General features: G+C 40.4%; 1 protein-coding gene across 1 annotated transcript; it reads left to right on the top strand.

The window, feature by feature from the left end:
• The first annotated feature begins 3,835 nt into the window (after positions 1–3,835).
• erlin2 (ER lipid raft associated 2) lies at positions 3,836–20,595 on the top strand. Its single transcript, XM_026187756.2, has 12 exons — positions 3,836–4,353; positions 8,446–8,553; positions 8,917–8,998; positions 11,669–11,715; positions 11,947–12,008; positions 12,112–12,237; positions 12,346–12,419; positions 15,472–15,530; positions 17,984–18,075; positions 18,186–18,275; positions 19,383–19,462; positions 19,550–20,595. Exons 1-12 carry the CDS (start codon positions 4,268–4,270, stop codon positions 19,727–19,729), a joined length of 1,086 nt encoding a protein of 361 aa, XP_026043541.2. The 5' UTR covers positions 3,836–4,267; the 3' UTR covers positions 19,730–20,595.
• Positions 20,596–20,756: the final 161 nt, after the last annotated feature.

Raw genomic sequence — 20,756 nt, 5'->3', positions numbered from 1 at the left:
GTTGTTCCCTTTACCCTCCACCACCCCGCCCCTCTCTGTTTAAAATGCACAACACAGAGCTGCCACTGCGGCACCTTGGGGTTAGCTCTAGTCCTGTGCAAATTTCTCAGTAGGCCAACGTCTAAAAATAAAGCACCACAACCATTAAAGTGTCAAGACCTCTAGCTGTGTACAACCGCTAGTGGGTTGTTGGTGATTAAAGATTAACTGATGTTTCTTTTCTAATTGCCCCCTATTTCATTTTTGTTATTAGACTTTCATTTGGTTGGGTTTTTCCCATGGTCAGCCTTATCTGTTTCACCTTAATGGCAAATCTGCTGCGAGCCAGCAGGGACTGCCTGTGAAATGTTCAAATCTGGGCAGGCTGAAGTAGCAGGAAAATGAAGCCTTCTGCATGGTGTCCTCAGGGGAAATGAAGCAGTGCTCTTCCGATGGTCTCTGCCGCCACCTGCTGTTTACTTAAAGAAAGTGAAGCTTTGCACTTGTGAGCTTTTGCCTGCATTTCTAATTCACAAAGTTGGATCATATACGGTACTATGTGGGCTCGTTAATGCGAGTTCCAGCTCGTCAACTCAACTCAGGCTGCAACAGGCAATGGCAACAACTGCACGGAGAGTAAAAATAGAGCCATCAGCGGCATTCAATATGTTATGATTTTGTCAACAGACCCAGCCAGCATTATTAGGTTTACAGTGGAAGCATCAAACATGGAGCATGAAGGCCTGAACTGGTCTTACAGTAGGTCAAGTGTTGCCCTCTGGATGGCTTTACAAAGCATAAAACTTGCTGTGGAGTAAGTGAAGATGAGCTGCGTACTTTTAAAAGCTGTATATGTTAATGTTTGGTGCTTTTAAACATCAGCTGTGAAATGCAGCGCACGTGAAACAAGAAGCACCAAAGCCAGTATTCACTTTGAATGGAATTATTATGTTTTGCATCTATTCATAGAAATCTATAGTGCAGTAAAAAACAAACAAAAAAAAACACCCATTTTGTTGTCAACTTGAAAGAAACGCAGCTGTGTAACATCAAAAAGGGTCAGAGGTCAAATGCGACATAATATTTTAATGCAAACTATAATGTGATATTCAGAATCTCCATAAACCAGCATCATTTTATCAGTGTTCCCAATAGAAACAAAGCCACCAGAATTTTAATCATAATCTAAGGTCATAATAATACATATTTGACCTTCAAGAAGAGGTCAGAGGTTCAAAGTAGTGTGATATTTAGAATCCCCATGTATCATTCCCTGTATTGGGAATAAGGCTTTGTGCTTATTTCTTTGTGGATTTGGGGTTTTTGTGATGTCTTAAGTTTTTGTGAGAATCCTACACTCTTGTTTGTCTCTCTTTACAAATGAATATGTACGTTAGCGTTCTTAGCATATCCTTTGTAGTCTCAGTTTATCTTCTGGCCCTTCCTGGGTCTGGAATATTTAATTTTGTGATCTCTTTGTTTCCCTCGGTCAGGCCTCCTTGTCTGTCTGGTCTGTGTTTTGTCTCTGTGTGCATCTGTCCCTGTGTCAAGTCTGCATATCCTAGTCGCAATCTTAGTATTAATAATGTTTCCTGTTTTATGATCCTCTCTTGCCTACTGTGTGTTCTGTTGGGCCTAACTTTCCCATCTCGTTATTGATGATTTGATCCTGCTGTGTTTCCTATGTGTCTCCACTTCCCCATAATCGCCCTCCTGTCTCAGTCTCCCCCGTCCTTTGGCAGAGTGAGTTGTTTGGTTCCATCATGTTTTCTTGCTCAACATTGGTTTCGTTCTTATTTTCCCATTGAATTTGTATTTTCCTGTGGCTAGTTTTCACATCAAAAGGCCCTTTGTTCATTTTCACCTGCCTTCCTGTGTCTGCATTTGCCTTCAACACACCAAACTCTAGCAATATGCCTGTATGCATATTTTTAAATGGTCCTATATAGCATGATTATCACTTTGAGCCTCAGATCAATCTACTGATCTTGAATGAGAGGTCAAAGGTCAAATGTGACATGATATTTAAAACTTTTATACTGTACTTTCTATATGTGGATAATACAGAGCACACTTGTAACCTTCACAGTTTCTAAATTATGTTTTTGTGTTTATTTTTGACCAATAAATCATTAAGTTGACATTGAAGACCTCATTGGATGTAAGGCAAATTTGAATGGATTGTTAACAGGACCCGCCTCTACACCTGTACAAGGTTTTATAAGATGATGTAAGATAACCTTTATTAGTCCCACACTTGGGAAATGTGTTGTTTCACAGCAGAAAGTGGACAGTGCAAAGTTACAGTAGCAAAAATTAAGAAAAACACTGGAATAGGATAAGATAATAAAAATAAGATACTATGTACAATAGAATATGTTATATTATGTTATGATGTCAGAAAAAGAGGATTGCACTTAGTGTTATTGCACATGTGTAGATGTGTGTGTTTGGTCAGCTGTGAAGTCCTTGTTGTTGAGTCTGACAGCAGTAGGAAGGAAAGACCTGTGGAATCTCTCCGTCCCACACCGTGGGTGCCACAACCTGCCACTGAAGGAGCTGCTCAGTGCTGTCAGAGTCTCCTGCATGGGGTGGGAGATGTTGTCCAACAGGGAAGACAGCTTAGCCACCATTCTCCTGTCACTCACCACCTCCACTGGGTCCAGAGGCATCCTAGAAGACAGCTGACCCTCCGGATCAACCTGTTCAGTCTCTCCCTGAGATTTATTGTTTACAGACAGAAAGAATGACACACGCACACATGTCGTCTTTGACAAATATAATAAGACAAAAAGCTGAAGTTGCACTTATTGCTGTCCTCATTCTGCTTTATAATTGATCTTTCCTTGTATGTTACATGTTTGAAAAGTTTTTTATTTTATTTTGGGCTTGTTTTTTTTAAACTGCTCAACCAAATACTCTATACAAAGTCTGCATATTTCATATAAGCTATAATCTGACCCAGACTATATATGGGCCATTAAGTAAAGAGAATTTATTGGTTCAAGGTTCAAGGTTCTTTATTTGTCACATGCATAGTTATACAAGTATAACACACAGTGAAATGTAACCTGACACGCTCCTCGACATGTGCAAAAATTGGGGGGTAGGGGAGGAACATTATATATATATAGTATATATATTGGGTGAATGTGCAATAGTAGCAGCAAGCAGGTGAATTCTGTACATTAATAAGAATAGACATCTGACTATTTTACAGGATATACAATATAAACATATTTAAAATTAAAGGAATTTGAAATGTACATTGTGCCTGGTTTAGAGTGTCTGGAAGAGAGTCCTGTCTCAGTCAATTAGAGATGATGTGAGAGGGTGGGTGTGGGTGTGTTTAGGGCCCGGATGGCTTGGGGATAGAAGCTCCTTGGTGAAAGAACCCATTTCTTCTTCACTTGCACCTATTATGAGAATACTAGTATTTCATTTAAAATGCTTTATTCACTTTCACATTGATAAGTTGGTGGGTAACTGTGCTTTAGCTCTAGGTATTTAGTATTTAAAAGCACCACATGGATGTTTAGTGATAGAACTGTGATGTTTAAGTAGTTCATAAGACCGAAATGTGTCACCCTATATGAGAGTACTGAAAAAAACATTATTTTAGGTATTCACAGGTGATCCTAGCTTCTCCTATAAATATATACAGTTATAACAAATTTGCTTTGTTCTGTGCAAACATGTAATAACTCCACAGCAAACCACTGTGAAAAAGAGCCTTTGGGTTTTAACCATAGTCTGTGGCTGTCTTTCCTGTTGTGGCAGTGTCAGAGGTGTCACCTAATCAGCGTGATAATAACCCCCACCATATTAATCTCCTAGGACCTGGCGTCCACATATGTGGACACCACATTTTGGGTTATTTAGACCAAAGTACTCAATTTTGCTCTACAAGGGCCTGATATCCTTTTACAAGGACATTATACTGCTACTGTTCTATCAAAATTTTAAGTGAATATCCTCATATGTGGCTCTTATTTTTCTTAAAAACAAAAATAAGGTAAAAAAATAAATAAATAAATAAATCTGGTAATTCTTTGTTTTTACATACCCCAATATGCCCAAATATCAAAGAGAAATTACAAATGCATGCCGTGGAAGAGTTCGGGTCTTAGGAGGTTAAAACTGTGGTGCACACAGTAAATCATCTGCCCTACAACACTAACAAAACAAAACTGCATCTTCAACTTGACCCCGTAGATAGCTCTGGCTCAGTGAGGGACATGCGGTTTGCTGGCTGTCCGCCAGAGGGCGCAAGTAAAAAAAGCAAAAGATGCCGCACAGTCAAAAGGAAAACGAAAAAGAAAGTACCGGAGGTGTTTCTTATTTGTGTTGCTGTCATCTTAGCAGAAACTACAGGTAAGATGTTGTTGAGCTACCGAAATGTGCCTTCCTGCATATTTAAACTATGTACCATCGCCGTTTCACATGCCACTAGCATGTTAGAAGAAAAGAGACTGGCTAAGGTTGTTTTACTTAGCAGTGTTAGCTAAACATGATTTAGTGTTTGGCCTCGTGTTAAGCTTTTAAAACGGACACTCAAGTGAAGGTTGAGACATCTTGATAAGGTCTGCCACTGAAAGAGGCTCCTTTCTGTGGGGCAGCAATAATGTAACAACTTATATCCCGCTGTTGCTAAGCCACGAAGCCCATGAATCTGAATCCCATTCAAATATTTGGATTTTTTCATTTGGTTTAGTTGTATGTCGTACGTGGCTGTCCCATTTTAATAATTTTCATGCTACAGTCAGATGTTTAGGGTCTTTCCTTTTATTCGGCGTACATGTTTCGCCTAAGTGTGTTTTAAATTTAATCCAACGTTAACTTGAACTTTGAAATGCTGCAATGGTGGTGTGTTCGTTTATTTGAGGAAGCAGTGCACACAACTTGTTTTAAACGTTTAATACTGGAAGCAAACCCAGTTTCATTGTTTTTAAAGTTTGCAGCGTTAATAAATATATCCAACACTATTGTATATTAAAAAGCAAAAGGTTGTAGATCAGTAGAGAAATCAAAATTGGATTATATCTCTCCATATGTTTTTAAGTATTGTATTTATAAAAGCCATTTGAGTTAGCAGGGTTACCAGATTACATCTCTGCAAATCTTTACTAAGCAAAGCTGAAATGGCTCCATATCTAGCTCCATCAGGTCAAGTTAGTCAACAGGAAGTTTGCAGTTGTGGTCACAAGTTTAGACACACTCAGCATGGGCATAAATGTGTTGGATGCAATTTGGAGTTTTCAGTGAGCTGTTAGTGTGAAATGGTTGTACAGTCAGCTTTAATGATCGTATGAAAACAAGGGTTGGGTCCACAAATTTAAATTTATTTGGGATTTTCGTTGATCCACACAAGGTCAAGAGTGTACATGCAGGCTCAAATACATCATACGCTCACTTAGATATTTCCATAAATGGCGCCAAAAGTTCTACAATTTGTTTTAACTCGACAAGGCCAAGGACTTTTAATTTAGTCCTCATGACTGGTGACTGGTTATCTTTGCCAAAAGATTTATTTGACAGCACTGACTGTATTCGCCGGTACTCAGCACAATGAGACAGTTCCAGGAGCACGGTGCAGATCTAAGGAGGAGAATTTCACAATTTGGGATGGTCTGTACGTAGGTGGAGTTATTCACACGTTTCACCACTTGGAGTCTTCTTCCAGACCTTGGCAAATTGTTACCCCACAGATGAGAGTAAATTCATAATGGGGTGTTCAGGAACTACTAAGACTCAAGCCTGCCATGATCCAGAAACTGCAGGAATACCAGTGAAGCCAGTTTTACATCACCATGTACTGAGAGGATGTCGACCAAGAAAGAAGTGATGCTCCCAAATCAACGCCTGTAAGCTTCACTGAAATCTGCAGCTGTCCACATGGGCAAGCCAAATGCCTTCTGGAGAAAAGTTTTAGGGTCAGATAAGGACAAGATTTAGTTATTTGAGCACAGTGACAAAATATATGTTTGAAGTGGTCAAGGCAAGGATTTAAAAACTTCTGAACCAGCTGCCAAGAATGGTGGTGACATCATGTTCTTGGGCTGTTTTGCTGCCCTGTTACTGGAACACTGCACAAAGTGGATGGAGTAATGAAGAAAGGGGGCTAACTCCAAATTTTCCAACTCAAATTAGCAGCTAGATGTTTAATAGTTGTACACAACTGTGTGTTGAAACAGAGCAGTGATCCCAAACACACATTAAAACTTGTTTTAGAACGGATAAAACAGGCTAGCACTAATGCTCTGGAATAGTTTTCTCAAAGCCTCGACCTCAAGTATGGAAACTTTAAACTGTGTTTAAAAGCCGAGTCTGTGCCGGGAAGCCTAACAATTTAGTGAACTCTGCCAATTCTGCCAAGAAAAGTGGTCAAATATCAAAGCTTGTTGGTGCTACTTAAGACATTAAATCAAATACAAGCAGGCCTGTATGTGTAAATTTGTGCCTGTATATACATGTGAGCCTCGTGGATTAGAGAAAGTCCAAAATAAAAATAACGTGTGCACCACACTTTTTTTTTCTTTTTTTTTCTCTTAAGATGTGTACTGTGCAATCTTCCACCCCAGAAAAAGAACAGTTCAAATAAAATAATTAAAAACACAAAATTACAATGACATTCATGCTCATAATGATTTTATGGAAACATCTGACCACAAGTGGATATAGAAATCTATCCTATATTAATATATCTAAATATCTAATTAGTATTAACACACCTGAACACTGCCCTGTTGAGAAAGAAGTGGTGTGCAGCACATCAGTAAGTTTGAATCCAGCCTTCTTTCCTCCACATGCTGTAACCTGTAGACATCAATTTTTTGACATCAGTAAAATGAGTGGTGTTGTTTCTCATGCTGTAATGGTTCCAGCACAAATAAGATCCTGTAGAAACAGCTTGAGCGTGTAGAGACAGAAACAACTTGTCATACTTGGAAAACCACAACCACTGGAGGGGAGATTAATTTGTAACACAGTTTAAAACCAGAGACTGTAGAGCTAATGAACTAATTATGTCACTCGCTAGTTGGTGTCGTCTTGTTGTGAAGCTGACATTACTAGCTATCACCATGTTTCCAAACTGGATCTGAAGACTCGGGGGTGGAGCTGAACAGAAAACTCTCTCTCTCTTTTTTTTGTTCTTTTTTGGTTAATCCGTTTAACTCTTGAATCAATTGAGCAGAAAACTCAAGGGATGAACCAGTGTTGTTTCTGCACCTAACAGACAACTGAGCAGAGACTATATTGAACTCTTGCCTTTTGTCACTTTGTTACTGGCAGCGTGTCACAACAAGTCATCATAAGTTCTCATTTGTTTAGTTACATCTATGAGAAATGACAAAGATAACAGTTTTACAGGCACAAAGAACTATTGGCTGAAACAGAGGACAAAATATTAAGTAGATTAAGTAGCAGGCCTGAAAAACTATCTAATGCAGATGAGCAGAATATGAAAGTTATGTTCCTCAGAAATAGGAAAAACTCCAAAGACCTGAAACAGGACTTGGGGCCCTTTTGTTGATCCCACCAGTTCTTTGCTGAGGTCGCATCAGAAATGATCTCAGTGAGAGGGTAGCTGTCAAAGCCATTCTGAAGGAAGGGAAACGGGGAGAAAAGACAGAGATTTGCCAAATTACGCAAGGACTGGACTGAAAATATGTGATAACAGGCCTTAAGGAGTGATGAATCCAAATTTTATTGAAGCAGTGTGGGATCAACATAACAGGAAACTGAACAAAAGGCAGAAACATCGAAAGAAGGAGTTTGAATCTCCTTCGGGAAGCCTGGAGAACAATTTCTGAATCACTGTCACTCAGTGACAAACGAGCTCAGTATACTCCAGTTTAAAAAACCAAACAAACAAAAATGGACTAAACACCAGCCAGCCAAGAACATGTCTTCATTCATTTGGCGACAGATGTTGCACATTAAAACTACAAATCGACTAAAAATCTATGAACAGACCAGGATGCTGTTGTTTGGTTTTTTTCCGATGTGTTAGGACTTTTGAAGTTATTGAAGTCAGCTGCTTGTCAGCTTAAATGTCAAATTCAACTTTTTGCTTGGAAAAATTTTTTGTTGCTACTTCCATGGCGCGTTTGAGTTTGTGTTGGCTCGCGTTCTGACCATTTGCACGTGTTTTCTTAAGTGGCAATGCGTTGAGCTGTCTCTAGGCCAACGGTGCTCAATCCTCTTTAAGTGTGACAAGGTCACAGCTGATGTCTGGCTAAGCCTGAGCTGAGAGGAGATAAACCAGTGAGGTAGAAGGAAGCTCCAGTGTGTTACTGCTGCACTTTGTGGCCCGCTGGCAGGATAGACAGTTGTTCTGCGACATGTAGCTGGATGATTGTGTGAGCATTTGATTGTAATTAGGACCGTCGGTGTGAAAACACCAGAAGAGAAGCTCCATCTGCTCATTATTTTCACATGCTGTCTCTCCTGTCTTCTTGCCAGGATGGCACAGTGGGGTGCCGTATTCTCAATAATTGCTGCTCTTGGTGGAGCAGCGCTGTTGGCCTCTGTGCACAAGATTGATGAGGGGCACACTGGAGTTTACTACAGGTGAGCTGTTTTACTTGTTATGTGGGAGATTAGCGTTACACTCCTCTGTTGCACAACTTTCCAGAATCAAGCACCTGCTTCAGATCACTTTGCTTTTAGCATCTTGTCTGTCCCACGGTGAGCACTGTAATTACCAGCTGTTAGCTATTATAAGCCATCTTAGCTTCAGGATATTTTGATGTCATCACTTGCATGGACATGCAGTAAATAATTGGTTCATTGCATATTTTTCCTGTTTAATTGGAGCTCTTTACACAAATGAGTCCTCTGAAGCCTGGAAAATTTCTAGGTTGATGTTTCTAATTTGAGGTTGGAAGTTTTCTGTTTTAATGATTTTACTGATTCTAACTGTGTGTCACACAGGGGAGGGGCTCTCCTGACCACCACGAGCGGTCCTGGTTTCCATCTTATGCTTCCTTTCATCACCACATACAAGTCTGTGCAGGTGAGTCATGCCGGTCCTTTTATTGGAACTCTCAGGTTAATAATCTGAACATTGCTCGCTTTATGTCACATTTTGTCTGTGGGATACAAAATAAATAAAAAGAGTATAAATATTATTAATGTCATACTGTTATTGGTAACACAAAAGTAAACAATTTCACGGTGATTTTGCAGTAAAACAAACAATATTTCCTTACCTTGCGTCATAAATATGCTGTGCTTTCCATGGGGTGGGCTGTATTATGGAGTGATGATGTGAATGCTGGATGTTCTGTTGTTCAATTGTTCTTTTCTTTGAATGAATATCCATGTGAGGAGGATTGTTCTCCCCATGCAAACTTATGAAAAAATACCACCAAAGTCTTATGTGACCATATAAGCCAAGTGTAAATGATTTCTTTCTTTCTCAATCACTGTTTAAACATAACTTTCAAAAGGTGTGTGCAGAGGAGTGTCTCCTCTACTGTAAAATATAAGTGGGCATGGTTAAGCCATTATATGGCCCGCTCCCAGAAGATTACAGTGTACTTGCAACGTAAGATGGGAAAATATATTAGACACATGAAAAGCTCTTTGTTTAGCTTCACACTAAGTTGTTATATCTTCAAACTGTATTGCGTTTAAAACAAAAGCAGTCTGAGTAAAGATTAGCACGGTGAAGCCAAATTTTGTTAAACATTAATCACTTCCATGACCTTAACAGCAAGTTGGGCCACCTTTAGCAGCAGCTACAACCAGACGCTTCAGGTAACTGGAGCTCGGTCTCTGGTGTCAGTGTCCACCCTTCTTGTAGCCCTGTAGGAGAGAAGCTTCTCTTTTCAGATCCAGACACTCGTCTCTACAGAATGTTTTCATACACTGTTCATTCTTGATTCTTGATCTCTTCTTTCTTTTCAGGGACTGGCTGCAAAATACGCTAATCATAAACAAAGCAAAGATGCTTTGTATCAGATTTAGCTACAAGCTACTACCTGCAGTCGTTGGGGAAAAATGAAAATGCAGTTTTATGCAATTAGTGGTTTGAATGCAGCTGATGGTAATCAAGAGTTTCTTGTTAAAGCTGAAGTAACTTATCAGGTTGAGTTCTGTCTTTGTTTTGGCTTTAGTAGCTAGGGGCATGGATATTATTTGTTTTCCATACAGCCCAATTGCTTTGAGGTAAACCACTGTATTTGTGAAACATTATTGCTTCTAGCAAGGGGGTTATGGTTTTGGTAGCCTTTGCATGCATGTTATCGTTCTGTTTGTAGCTCAGTAATAATCATATTGTTCCAAGAAACTGGACAAACCGCAAGACTTTTGGAAAAATGTCCTTTGGACAGATGAGACTTAAGTGGAGATGTAATGCAGAGTGCCACAGGTGGTGAAAACCAAACACAGCATATCAGAAAAACACCTCATATTAGCACGGTGGTGGGGGGCTGAGGACCTGGGCACCTTGCTATCCTAGTATCATAGGGTCAAATCTGTCTGACAGCTTAAGCTCGGCCAAAATTGTGTCATGCAGCAGGACAATGACCCCAATGATGTCACATGCATGAACAGGACCAGATCAATGTTTTATTGTGTCCTTATGTATGAAGCTTTGGGACTGAAAGAGGGTGCGCTTTATTTTCTGCATGACTGTGCATAGACAGAAATATGATGCAGAGATAGCGGTCTACGTCCTGAAAGATATAGAATAAATATTTCTGAGAAACACTGAGCAGTGTATTCTTTCCATTTTTGGGGAGTGCGTATGACAGCTGTGAATGGAGGCGTAATTCATCATTCCTCCTTGTGAACATGATATCTTAGGGATTAATGGAATGTTTGGCACAAGCATCGAGTTGAACTGAAGGTGGAGCTGATTACAATTTGGTGGTCACAGGTCACTGAGGGCTCAGTGACCTCACAAAGGACATTTTGACTATGACTGATGAAGTGATGCCCTTTTACGTCCAAAAGGTTAGAGGTCAAATTCACTGTGGCATCACGATGATTTCCAAAAAGACTGTTAGTTGGGGTTATTTGGTGTTACAACCAAAAAATGTCCATTACTCTTGTTAAATAATCCCATCCTTCCATCCAAGTCATCCTCCATATTTTGTCTCCATTTCTGTCTTCATTTATTTATTTGTACTATTTGTATTTATATTTTCTATTTCTATTGTAGAGAAAGAGCTATCAATCTGTCAATCCTTTCCGTGTCCGGGCCGGGTGAGGTTTCCCGTGTTGAGGCAAATTGTATATATTAATTGGCATCTGTGGGTGGACAGCAAAGAAAGAATTTCATTGCACAGAGAAATGCCCTTTCTCTTGTGACACATGACAATAAACACTTTGAATCTTGAATCTTCTGTAATGTTAAGACAAAGACTGCAGGACCACATCTCATCATGTGTATACGGAGTGCTCTTGAGTCCTGATATTAGCAGGGAATGATCTCCACGTATTTAGAATTAAGACCACATTAATTAGGCTTACGAGGAGAAACAAAATGATTCCAGACTGAGATGTTGGTCAGGCTCTCTGTGGTGCTGCACTGGTATATAATTACAATGTGATGTCCTGTTGCTGTGTTTCCTCTGAGTCCTACTGGTTGAGTGTTTTTATTAGCATGTTGGAACCAATAAAAGGAGTTTGAAGTGTTGAAAAACAACATGTCGAATATGTGATCTTTATCTCGTAGACGACGCTGCAGACAGATGAAGTGAAGAACGTACCATGTGGAACAAGGTTAGTTTGCTGTTTTTGGATTAAGCAGTATCAGATGTGGTTTCGAGCCTTATTAAACTCAGCATTTATCATGACACAATAGAGACTCCCACACACAACCTCCAACGCTGCAGGGATCAGAGGTTCACCAACGTGTGTCTGAACAACCAAAAAAATAGCCCCTGTCAGTTCACACTGGTGTTTGGGTAAAAGCTTTTGAATGATATGCTGCTTTTTTGTCTCTGTTTTCAGTGGAGGAGTGATGATTTACTTTGATCGCATAGAAGTGGTGAACTACCTCATTCCATCGGCGGGTAATTTCAGCGTTTCGCCACACAGTGTGTTTATCCTAATATCATCGGGACAGCTGTAACTCCATATATAAAAATGTAATTTTTAAAACTTCTATCTCTACAGTGTATGACATAGTGAGGAACTTCACTGCAGACTATGACAAAGCCTTGATATTCAACAAAGTTCACCACGAACTCAACCAGTTCTGCAGCGTTCACTCTCTGCAGGAGGTCTACATCGGCCTGTTTGGTGAGGGGCGCGGGGGCTTCAGGGGGCCATTGTTAACAGTTGGAGAGCCAGAAGTGTTTCAGAGCTTTTCATCTTTACCTGCCTTTTTTGCACACTTTTCCGCCACAGACCAAATTGATGAAAATCTGAAGTTGACGCTACAAGAGGATCTAACAAACATGGCGCCTGGACTTATCATTCAGGTAAAGGCAGAGGATCAGACAGACCCCAGGCCAGAATGAAGTTCAGTGTGATTGTAAATATGAGGTCAAAGCTTTGTCAGTTCCAGTTTGCTGACAGCACAGGGTGTACCACACAGCAGGGCTTTCTTTGCATTAGCTGACTCGACAAAACCCAAGACTCAATGAGAGATAATGGGGAATGCATGATCGGGTACACCCTTTGAATACCAATAAACCCTACTGAGCCTTAAAGTCTAGACCAGACTTAGAAATCAGGTCTAAAAAGTTTTTCTACATTACTAATTAAGTGCATGGTCATTTGTAGTAATGTGCAGTTCTTACTGCTCCAACATATACTCATACTACAGTATAGTAAAACACAGCTCTACAGGTTTGCATATTCCTCTGTCCTCTCTCAGACTCTGTTCCATGTACATCATGTACATGGAAACATTACCTGCTCTGGATCAGTCAACTTATATTATGCTAACATTGTGATCCACATTGTGATTTCTTATCATAATGTCTCATCATACAGTCCCGATCCAGTTTAAGGCCACTTGAAAAATGTTAAAAAGTCATATTTTGCATGGTTGGATCTTAACACGTTTCCAAGTAGAGCTTCAACATGCAACAAGAAGAAATGGGAGTGTGACAAAACATTTTTTGAGCATGCAATATATTGAGAAAAAAAAAACACTTAAACTGAAACAGGCTGTTTTACAGCTGATCAAAAGTTTAGGATCACACCTCCAAAAAACCCTGTAAGCCCCTCAAAAGTTCCAAACATGAACTCAGTAATGAGCAGCTCCACCGTTTTTGTTTTCACTTCAAAAATCAGTTGCGGTATGCTTAATGCAAGTGTTTCCATGAGGTGAGTGGGACCATTTCACCAAGTGGTAGATGAAGACGAAGGCGGCAGCATGAAGGGCATCTACTGTCTGGAACTGTTGTCCATTTTTGTAAACTTCACTTGCCATCCATCTCTAAAGGCTCTCAATTGGATTTAGATCAAGGGAACAAGCAGAATGGTCCAAAAGAGTGATGTTATTATCCTGGAAGAAGTCCCTTGTCCTGCAGTCATTGTGTACTGTAGCGTTGTCCTGGTGAAAAACACAGGCGTTAACACAAAGACGAGGGCCCTCAGTCATGAGGGATGCTCTCTGTGACATCTGGACATGTTTGATACCCCTGCACCTCCTCAAGCTTCATTGTTCCACTGAAGGAAAAAGCAGAGAAGAAAATGTTCTTCCAACTTTACTGACCCATGTTTGGTGCTCTCCTCCAAAGTCCAAACAGTTAGTTTTGTGGCGTTCAAGGAGGCGAGGCCTTTGAAGACATTTTTTGTCTTTGACGCCCTTCAGTCTCAGATGCCGTCTGATGGTTATGGGGCTGCAGTCGGCACCGGTAACAGCCTTAATTTGGGCTGAGGATCCAGTGTCTTGACGGACAGCCATGAGACAGTCATGACAGTGTGACTATCTGACAGAAAATGACAATGAATCCACATTTTTGCACAGATTTGACCTTTTAAAGCATGTGGTCCTGAACTTTTGATCAGCTGTAAAACAGCCTGTTTCAGTTTAAGCTTTGTTTTTAATAAATTGCATGCTCCAAAAAATGTTTGGTCCCACTCCCATTTCACCTTGTATGTTGAAGCTCTGCTTGGAACCTTGTTAAGATCCAAACATGCAAAATATTTTTTTTGTTGTTGTTGCCATTCAAGTGGTCTTAAACATTTGACCAGGACTGTATGTTATTATGTCTTCATTAAAGTGGAAGCTGTGGCTTTAGTCTCTGCATGCCTTGTTAATTAGCATACCTTTGTGACTGAGTAAGACTGTGTTGATAAGATAACTTGGTTAAAAGAGTTTATTTACATTATAAAGAAGACCTGACTGTAGATCTGTCAGCCGTTTTAAAATTGCTGTTGCTTAACCTTCCTAAGATCTTCATTTTGTTTGCTTACTCTGTAGAAGAAGCAAAATGTAATCATGCTGGTGCAGCTAGAACTCCTCCGAAAAACAGTCAGTTCCAGATGTTCAATCTCACTTCCAGCCTTTGTGCTGCTTTAGCTTTCTCCTTGTTTTTGTTGCTGGACACATGTTAGAGTGGTGTCTGTGTCCTCTAATGGTTGCCAAGAGCACCAACGAGAGTTATTCCTAGGTTACTGATGCAACAGAAATTACAGTTCGTCTGGGAAATGAAACACTAGTTTATTATACAACTGAGCTGTCTGAGTCAAACAAAATGCAATACATGGTTCACATTTGTGAATCAAATTCTGACCTGTAGATATTTATTATAAAGGATTGAATTTAGTTATTCCGAGACGTTCGGATTGGTCCAACCCCAAACCTGATTTTAATGTTTTTAGAGTACACATATTATATAAAAAAGACACTAGAGGCTTTGTGTTGTCTTTTTAGCTTGGATGCTTTCACTTTCAGTTTAGGTGAAGTTCCCTGAGGGGCGTTATTATTCATCCTCTGTCGACCTTTTCTGATCTTGAATGCTGACTGAATATCTGGATGGCAGGGGGTCTGACTCTGAATCATTCCTTTGGAAAGTGCCAAATGTTTTCTTGTTCTAATAAAGGGAAAGCTCAAATGAGGCGACAGAGAGGAACATTACACATTTGTGATCATTTACACATGATAATTTTAGCCTAATTAAACCCAGTCTTCAGTCCATAAAATTGATTTACAAAGGCTCTCTCCCATAGTTTGGATCAAATCACAAAACAGTGTTTCTTTAAAGTTACAAGGGAGCCTGATGATTTTTTTTTCTTCTTCCCCACTGTTAATTCACCTCCTCACTGCACTCATCAGTGTAGCCATGTGTCAGTCCGGAGTGTTAAGGTCTTCACTGGGCTTTACTCCTCCACACATGGTTACTCTAAATCAACAGGAACTGCTGAAATAACAGTTTCGGTTGAGAGTTCTTAAACAGGACTTCACTGGGCCTGGGCTCCTCTCCAGCAGGAGCTTCTCTGGTGGTAAAAAGCTCTTTTTATGGTCTTGTTGGTCGTTGCATTCCATCTGAATGTTTTTTCTGTCCCGTTTATCCACAGGCGGTCCGTGTCACAAAGCCCAACATCCCAGAGAGCATTCGCCGGAACTACGAGCTTATGTGAGTTTTGTTTTTTGATTTGTTTTTCTTCTAATTATTCCACAAGGAATATGAAATGGGGAGGAAAAAATAATATGATTCTTCTAGACTTCTCCTTTGGGGATGTTTATAAGGACTGAATGAGAAGAATATAAAAAAATAACTTGAAATTAAATAATTTAATACACTTAAGTCTTCCATGGACGCCCATATGTTGTTACATAACGGACAGAATTTAGATGGTACTTAGTCATCTGGTCTTTGTTACCCGTGGGTGCATTTACTCTATTACACAATACTATGTGTAACTCTGACTTGTCTTACTGGGAAAGCATGCTTAAATGAAGATCCTTTAAGCTCTTTATGCGAGGCAATGGCAAACATTCAACGCAACTGTAGAAAAGTGAATAATTCACAGAGATCTGTTGTGTGTGAACATGTAGCAGAAGATCCACAGCAGTGAAGTGAGCACCCACATTCACTCTGACCTTAAAACAAACTACTTTAAATCATCACAACATTAATAATGACCCTAAATCCATCAGAGCAGAACATCATGTGTAGACCTGCATATGTGATCACCATCACTTACTCACTACATTTGTTAAACATTCCATAGCACGACATTCAAACAGATTTCTATATTCTTTCATTACTACATGGAAAACTGTGTAACTGTGACCCACTGCCACCAGCACAACTAAAAGAAAAACCACACAACTGAACTCTTGACCTCATGCTGGTGGTGTACGCTCCTACAGACGGCACAGGTGAGCTGTTGTCCACTTGGAGTCTGTGTGAAGGACGCGTGTGTTTGGTGTCACATGGACAGGCTGAGTGGTCACAAAAAAAATCATCGGTGTGCTCGTGGACTTGTTTGCTGCTTTCCTTCAGGTTCTTACAAAGTTTACGGCACTCAGACGCCCATGTTGTGCATACTGACAAAATAGAAACTGTGGTTTCTATGTTGGCCATAAGTGAGAGAACGGAGGTAGAATAAGCAGTAAATCAGCTATTTTTGCCCCGATGTAGGTACAGCATTCATATCAACCTGTGAGTGGAGGGAAAGCAGTGCTGAAGCTCTGAGTTTTATTGGGAGCTCCTCTCTTATTCACATGTGGTCACTACAACGGAAACGCAACATATTTTTGATTCGTCTCATTTATTTATTTTAATTTTTTTAATTAATTTTACACACCAGATGATCTTTCTGACACAAAACCTCTGATCTGATTCTCTATTCAGTGATGTTTCTTATGAAAGGCAAATGTGTTGATACACCGTAGAGCTGTGAAGCATCCAAGTCTTCCAACTCAAACATGGGGCTCTACCTGCCGTGGCGCTTCTGAATAAGGGAGCAGCCAAAACAAGCTTGTGCTGCTGAGGAGTTCGATTGATAAAACTTTTTGGGTGGGAGCCTAAAAAAGTGAGTTTTATTTTTCTGACCTTCTAAAAAGTGGAGGTTCTTGGTTAAGCAGTGATGTGTGTGTAAGAGTTAAAAAGCTGCACGGATTAAAACCAACGTTTTTTTCAACTCGTTGATGCAGTCATGGAAAAACTGGACCCAGAAGGGAAACGGCTCTAGCCAAGGGCTCTGCAGTAACTCACATCTATTTAAGCAAAGAGTGTATGCATGCATGCATGAGTGCATGTGTGCATGCGTAAAATTATGAAGAAATGTTCACACTAGCCACAACAGTGAGCTGTGTACTTCGACAGCTTGATAAGAATCTAGTCTCTTGTAATAAACTGATTCCTTTTTAAATAAGTCTCCACTATCGCTACTTTCACTTTGTTAGATTCGGTCACTAAGGTACCTTTCTGACCTGTGGGAGGCAGTAGCATCTGTATTTCTGGTACTTTGTTTAGACAGCAGCACAGGAAGTCAGGCTTTTTATCCTGTTTTCCTCTATAACTGCTGTTTGTGGAGGGTAATTAGATCTTCGATTCACGTGTTTCTTTCAGTTTTGTTTCCACGACAGACTTCGTTTTGGTTTTTGTTCTGGACAGTAATAAAAACATCGTGAATTTGAAACTTGAGATCATAGTGTTACAAAAGGCAGTCCAGTCTGTGGGAAAGGCATTAGTCATTAGTCTCCTGAGTGGACACTAGTGGCTCCTCTGAGGCTGAAGGTAAAACAGAGAATTAGTGTGCAGGAATTTTGCTGCAAGACGTGGTTTGGATGCCAGAATAACAGATTTGAGATAAAGGTTTGGAAAGTTGTGGGGGCAGACGCAGGGTTGAGCTCCTTTGCCAGTGTCTGAGTGCTGTGTCATGCCCTTCCACAAACCTTGGAGCTTCTTTGGTAATGATGTTGATTTCTGTGGAAGTTAATATTGAAACAAACCACAGACATCCGGCAGCAAGCAGCTCCCAAAGTCAAGCTTGCACACAGAAGTCACATGTAGCTCTCAGTTAAAGCATTTTTGTTTTGTTTTGTTTTTTTATTAACTGCTCTTTAACATGTTCGCAGGGAGAGCGAGAAGACCAAGCTGCTGATCTCCCAGCAGACACAGAAGGTTGTGGAGAAGGAGGCAGAGACGGAGAGGATTAAAGCGGTGATAGGTGAGAAACTGAAGCGAGACTGTCGTGTTGAGAGCGCTTTGTTCGGAGTTAGTTGCACTCAACGTGCTAACATGCTTGGATGTTTTGGGGTTTTGTTTTGTTTTTTGTAGAGGCTGAGAAAGTGGCTCAAGTTGCAGAAATCAAGTTTGGACAGAAAGTCATGGAGAAGGAAACGGAAAAAAGAATCTCTGAGATTGAAGGTTTGTATCCAGCAGTGAAGGAAGAAGAAAGAGGAGCAATTGTGGTGCTTTGCATTCAGCGAGGAGAAACGATTCATTCATCACCAGCATGAGTCAGAACCATTGATACAATGTAGGAGGGAGACATGCTTTTACTGTGTTATTGCCAAATTCTGACCCTGCTATTCAAATGCGGTGGCAGAAATGGAGCCTCATCAGACCAGGCAACATTTTTCTAATCGTCTAGCCTCAGCTTTCTGTTCTTAGCTGATAGGAGTGACACCCAGTGTGGTCTTCTGTTTCTGTAGCCCAGATGCAGATATCTTGGCTGGACACGCTCTGTGTTTTGAAATACTCCTCTGCATACCCTGGATATTGGGTATAAGTTGTTATTTGATATACTGTTGCCTTCATATCAACTCAAATCAGTCTTGCTATTCTCTTGATGGCATTTTCACCCAGATAACTGAGGCTTACAGGATATTTTCAAACCATTTTCTGTAAACACAAGAGATGCTTGTGTGGGGAAAATCCCAGCAGTTTCTCAAATACTCAGAGCACATGCAGTCACTTATATCATCATTCTGATCCTCGCTTTGAACTGCAGGTCGACTCGATTACATGCAAATACACAGATTTTCTGCTGACTGCTCATTAGTTTAAATGTCTAGTTGAACAGGTGTACCTAACAAAGTGGCCAGTGAATGTCTGACGTCAGTGTTTCATACAAATGCACTTTTATTAAAACAGAATGATTTCATAAGAATGACTTGATTTAATTTACTGGGCTCATTTTTAAAGTATTCTGTTTAAATTTTAAAGGGATCCTATTTCTTTGATCTCTAAAATGAATGCATCCATCAAGTGAACTGCATTGTGAGTACGGTACAGGTACAGTTTTATAAATCTGATAATGGAAAGTGTAAAACTCAGCAGTAAGTACTGCCACATGTTTGCTCTTTTCCAAGGGCATTTGTTTTGGCTGCTGCATTTGGGAGTTAGCGGTTGGGTCAAATACATATTTGCAGAAAATCCTCCAGCTTCCCGCTCTCTGACGCCTACGGTAGAGTTTTTGTTAAACTGCCATGCCGCTAATGATTCATATGAGTTTGTGTTTGTGGTTCATAGACGGTGCTTTCTTGGCCCGGCAGAAAGCCAAGGCTGATGCAGAGTTCTACACGTCTCAGCGAGCGGCTGAGGCCAATAAGGTAAAGACACAAACACATATTGTGGTTGACAAATGTGGGCTGCAAAATTACCTTCCTTCACTGGAATCCTGTCGCTCCCTCTCACAGCTCAAGCTAACACCAGAGTACCTGCAGCTGATGAAATACAAGGCCATCGCAGCCAACAGCAAAATCTACTTTGGGAGCGACATACCACAGATGTTTGTGGACTCTGGCTCAGCAGGGAGCTCCATCAAGGCCTCGGCAGCCATGGACATCGTTGCCGAGCACATCATGGACCTGGATTAGGCAGGAAAGTAGTGGCACCTGCTGGAATGTTCAAAGGCAGAGCACTATCAGCTGAAGGAGATCTGCCTACTGGGGGTCTGTACTTCTCAACACATCTGAATTACTGCTAGGAATCCCTGTTCTCCAGCCTCAGAGCAGACAACATGAGCATTCGCTCTGTCCTGATGGCCACTGAAGTCCTCTAAACACAGTGTGATTAAAATCCGTTATTGTCATTTAGCAAAATAAGAATTTAAAAACATGTCCTTGCTACTGCTGCTGCTCAGTTTTTGATTTTTTTATGGTCTGTGCATCAAGCCTACGTAGCCAAAGCATCAAGGATCCCAAATCCATCAATACTTTGTTTGTACCATCCATTCCACTAAAGTAATGGCTGTATTCCTCAAGCATGCCCACAGCCAACAATGTCAAAGGTTGTTCTTTTTAAAGGGTACCTTTAAACACTGCCCGTCTCTATGGGGAAGTCAGCTGATTGGTCTCATTCATGTCAGGGTAGATAAACATGCTTTAATTAGTTTTTGATACGGTCATTATTTAAAAAGCAAAATAACCATCACAAAGCAGGTTGAGCGTTTGGGTGAATGTTCTGCAGAAACCATGCTGTTACTCAGTTACGTGTTTCACATTTCCACACAGACTGTAATCAAGAGTGTTTTTTCTCTGCTCTCTGCCTGAAAGACGGACCAAATGTGTCTCTGAGGATGAATGTACTGAGGTAGCTGTTCACTGTCACATTTGACAACATCACTGGATCGCTGCAGTTTGTTTTTTCAACTTGTTTTGAACGCTGGATTTGTGCACCTGTGTGAAGTTGTTATATATTTTCTGTATACGTGTTTCTCACATTGAACAACTGATTAAGAGACTATTTGTTTCTGGAGTTTTCTTCTTCTTTTTCCACCCCCACTGTGAAAGAAATATGACATAACCAAAGTATTCATGTTTGACATCAGCTTCTCACAAAACTATTAAGCAAAATTTTTATGCAACCAATTTCGTGGGCGTCCTGTAAGACTCTTCATAAGAC

Source organism: Astatotilapia calliptera, chromosome 12, assembly GCF_964374335.1.
Source record: "Astatotilapia calliptera chromosome 12, fAstCal68.1, whole genome shotgun sequence".
In the NCBI taxonomy this organism is placed as follows: Eukaryota; Metazoa; Chordata; class Actinopteri; order Cichliformes; family Cichlidae; genus Astatotilapia; species Astatotilapia calliptera.
The sequence above is the reverse complement of the archived record's forward strand: the minus strand, read 5'-3'. Positions and strand labels throughout refer to the sequence as shown.

Excerpts from the sequence above, each read along its gene's own strand:
- erlin2 (XM_026187756.2), top strand. The coding sequence starts at position 4,268 with ATGCCGCACAGTCAAAAGGAAAACGAAAAAGAAAGTACCGGAGGTGTT. Across the intron at positions 4,354-8,445 it reads CATCTTAGCAGAAACTACAG|GATGGCACAGTGGGGTGCCG; the intron begins GTAAGATGTTGT and ends TCTTCTTGCCAG. Across the intron at positions 11,716-11,946 it reads AACGTACCATGTGGAACAAG|TGGAGGAGTGATGATTTACT; the intron begins GTTAGTTTGCTG and ends CTCTGTTTTCAG.